The 3266-nt window shown below is 39.3% G+C and overlaps 1 protein-coding gene across 1 annotated transcript in view; it reads left to right on the forward strand.

Annotated features, from left to right (window-relative positions):
* The window catches only part of LOC112512171 (nodulin homeobox-like), a 16936-nt gene extending 14238 nt beyond the window's left edge, over window positions 1–2698 (forward strand). The window contains exons 15-18 of the mRNA XM_025118034.1: window positions 151–166; window positions 254–667; window positions 774–808; window positions 1853–2698. Coding sequence (XP_024973802.1) covers window positions 151–166; window positions 254–667; window positions 774–808; window positions 1853–2381 — 994 coding nt within the window. The 3' untranslated portion in view covers window positions 2382–2698. The remainder of the gene's footprint in view (window positions 1–150; window positions 167–253; window positions 668–773; window positions 809–1852) is intronic.
* Window positions 2699–3266: the final 568 nt, after the last annotated feature.

A 3266-nucleotide genomic window follows, 5' to 3' on the forward strand; every position in this document is an offset into this window, starting at 1 on the left:
TTAGTCATTTTAAACATATTCTGATGACTAAAATACCCTCATTTAACCAGGTGGTGATGGACTCAACAGAAAATTGTTAAAAATAACTTAATGTGCTAAGGTCACAGCTCACAGGATGTGATCTTAAATCAATTGTTGACTCACATTCAGAAAGATGACTGCAACAGTTGACTCATTGACACAAAACAAACGATTCTTTAATTTTATTTCAAATTCGATTGTTGTAGACTTCTAGTTGACTCCCATTTTTTAGGAGATTCGGAGTAGTGGTCAATGCTCATCATCTGCACCTCAAAGATTACCTCCAGAAGGACGTGACAGAAGTGGCAACCAAGATGCGGGTATGGCRAGAGAAGACCAGAGGACRGATTTAGCTGAAAGTAGTGCTGCTRATAAGGGTGTTGAGGGAAGTGACAGAGATGCTCGGAACATTAGAACAAATGGATCAGATTCATCCACTATGCGGGTGAAGAATTCTGTTGATAGAATGAACAATATAGAAGGTGTTCCTGAGGACCATATGGTTCAAAACGTGCAAAAGAAAAGGAAGCGCAACTTAATGAACGATGTGCAAATAGCCCTGATTGAAACCGCATTACGGGATGAACCTGACATGCAGCGTAAAGCTGCATCTATGCAWTCTTGGGCTGATAAATTGAGTCTTCATGTATGTATGAAATATATTCTGAATAATTTTTAACTTCCATCTTTTTCTTTACATTTCTTGGCTGTTATAATTCTTTCCTGAGAAGTTTTGAATTCTTCTTTTGCAGGGTTCAGAAGTTACTTCTTCCCAGCTAAAGAATTGGTAAGAAACCCTGTCCTTTTGTTCCCAGAAAGCTTGATTGAAATTGTATATTTTCAAACCCTAAACCCTAAACCTAGTTAATCACAATATTGTCTTTGAGGTAGTCAAGAATATGAAATATATATGGAATTYGGAATCATATAGATCCTCATAAGTCATAACTATAAATTGAATTCTTATAAAATTTTCACGGACCTTAATGCTGCTGCTGCAAGCCTGCAATGTGTTCCTAAGGAATATAGCCTCTGTAAAGGTATTAACACTATAAGAACTTCATAAATGGCGTAGATTATAAGAACATGTAAGCTTTTTCAATTTATAACTCCCTTGCATCAGAAAATTGCTGGCTAATTGAGCATTTCAAAGCATTCAATTTTCACATAATCAGAACAAAGTTACGAACTTATGATGATATATAGACAGGGTCAGGTTCAGGTGAAAACYGCAAAAAATGAAAAATTGAGGAACACGTTTATTTGAACATTTGCACATGTGTATACAAGTGATTTGTAAGCAATTTGTCCAGTATGCACATGTGCATAAAAAACAAAAAATAGCTTCAATTACTTGTATGCTTATGTGCATACGGTCCAAATGAAGGGTTACCAAGGTGTTCCTTAGTATTTCATTTTTTTGGGGTTTTCCCCTGAACATCCCTCTAGGGAGAGTCAGGTTTATACGAGAACAATAACTAAATAAGAAAATAAGAAAACAATTCGAATTACATATGATTTTACACTAAAATCATGTATAAAATCACATATGATTCACACAACTTTGGCCACGACCTCGGMCGCACACCATTTTGTTGACTGTTAATGTAAAATCTCATGTGATTTTGCACATGAAAAACCGTATACCTCACTCTTACCCATCATCTCAGCTATATTCAACAATARGGATTTTGCTATTTATTTGCTCATAAAGCTGATTCATTCGAAAATATTATGAATAMAATCGACAATAATATGCTTCCTGAATTAACGATGCCTACTTACTAGTATACAACTTTCTTTCAATTCCGTGTACCATGTTGCCAAACAGGTTGAACAATCGTAAAGCCAAACTAGCACGTGGTGCAGCTGCTAAGGATCTTCATATACCTTCTGGGCAGGACGATTCTTTCACCCAAAACCAAGGTGGCTCGGTCTCTGACTCACCCAAGAGTCCTGTTGACCCATCTTCATCTGCTCCCCAASCCCAAGGGACCCACCAGAAAGACGTCGGTGAAACTGTCTGTGGTAACGAAAGCCCAAAAATCGTCCCTACAAATTCGTTTAGGCGTGCGCATGGACAATACGTTATGCTTACAAATGACCAAGGAGAAGAGATGGGGAAGGGAAACATACATCTAGCAAACGGTATATGGTTCGGAAGAAATTTGGAGGAATGGGGTTTGTGCGTTGTGGATGTTAATGATCTTAAAGTTGATATCTTGACCAATCTTCCACACCCTTGTGATGCCACTGGTACCACCTTTGGTCAAGCTGAACAGATCCTTGGCAGAAAGAGGGTTTTGTGGGATTCCACCAAACTCTATCTTCTTAATAAGRCACCTTCAAAAGGGGATTGATTTCTTGATATGACGAGACCCGAAAAAACATGAAACTTTCTGAACGTATTAAGCCGTTGAAGAAGTTTAGTAACAAAGAGGCTTTGGCGTCGGACTGTCGGAAATCAACGATGGAGGAATTGGTGTTGAGAAAGAAACTGGTGAAATGTGGTTCGAGTTCAGGGMTGTGTTCTGATGGCACCGGGAAAGAAAGTGGTCGAAAACGGAGGTGATGATATTAGTGGTTCGGAGGAAGTCAAAGGCGGGATTGGGAATCTAAAAGAGATGGGTCAGGACATAGGAATTCAACAACTTTTGCAAGGTATAATTTCTTCTTTACTGCAGATTTTAAGGAGAAGATGAATCATATGATTGGTTTTTTTTTGCCATTTTTAGACTGTTTTCAGGTTTGAAAAAGTGGTTCAATTTTGTTGTATGATTATCTTATATCTTGTTACCGTTTTCCGACCAATGTTTCGGAACACATTGTTGGAGTTTATGAGACGGAAGTAGGGATGGTGATTTACCTCGACCCGGTGTGAAATCCGATTCACCCGACGCAAACGGTGATTTCCCGCTAAAACGGGTCCTGGGGCCGGGGATCCCCGGTAGACTCAAACCGGGGTAGGGGGATGTTACTCAAACTGGGGCCGGGGATCCCTGGTAGAATCAAACTAACGGATATTTTTTATGGAAATTGACCGGGGTTTGACTGAGGACGAAATGTAAATCCCCGTACCCACCGAGGACCGGGGTTGGGCTGGAGGATATGACTACAAACCGGGGCTTGGGCCGGTGCCTAGACATAAGATTATGGTAAGAGCATCTCGTACAAATTCTCCAAAATACACAAGTAAAAAGTCAAAATCTTCAAAAAGATTTACCTTCATCTCCAATAGATTTTTT

Source organism: Cynara cardunculus (assembly GCF_001531365.2).
Source record: "Cynara cardunculus var. scolymus isolate 2C chromosome LG 5, CcrdV1, whole genome shotgun sequence".
Lineage (NCBI taxonomy): Eukaryota > Viridiplantae > Streptophyta > Magnoliopsida > Asterales > Asteraceae > Cynara > Cynara cardunculus.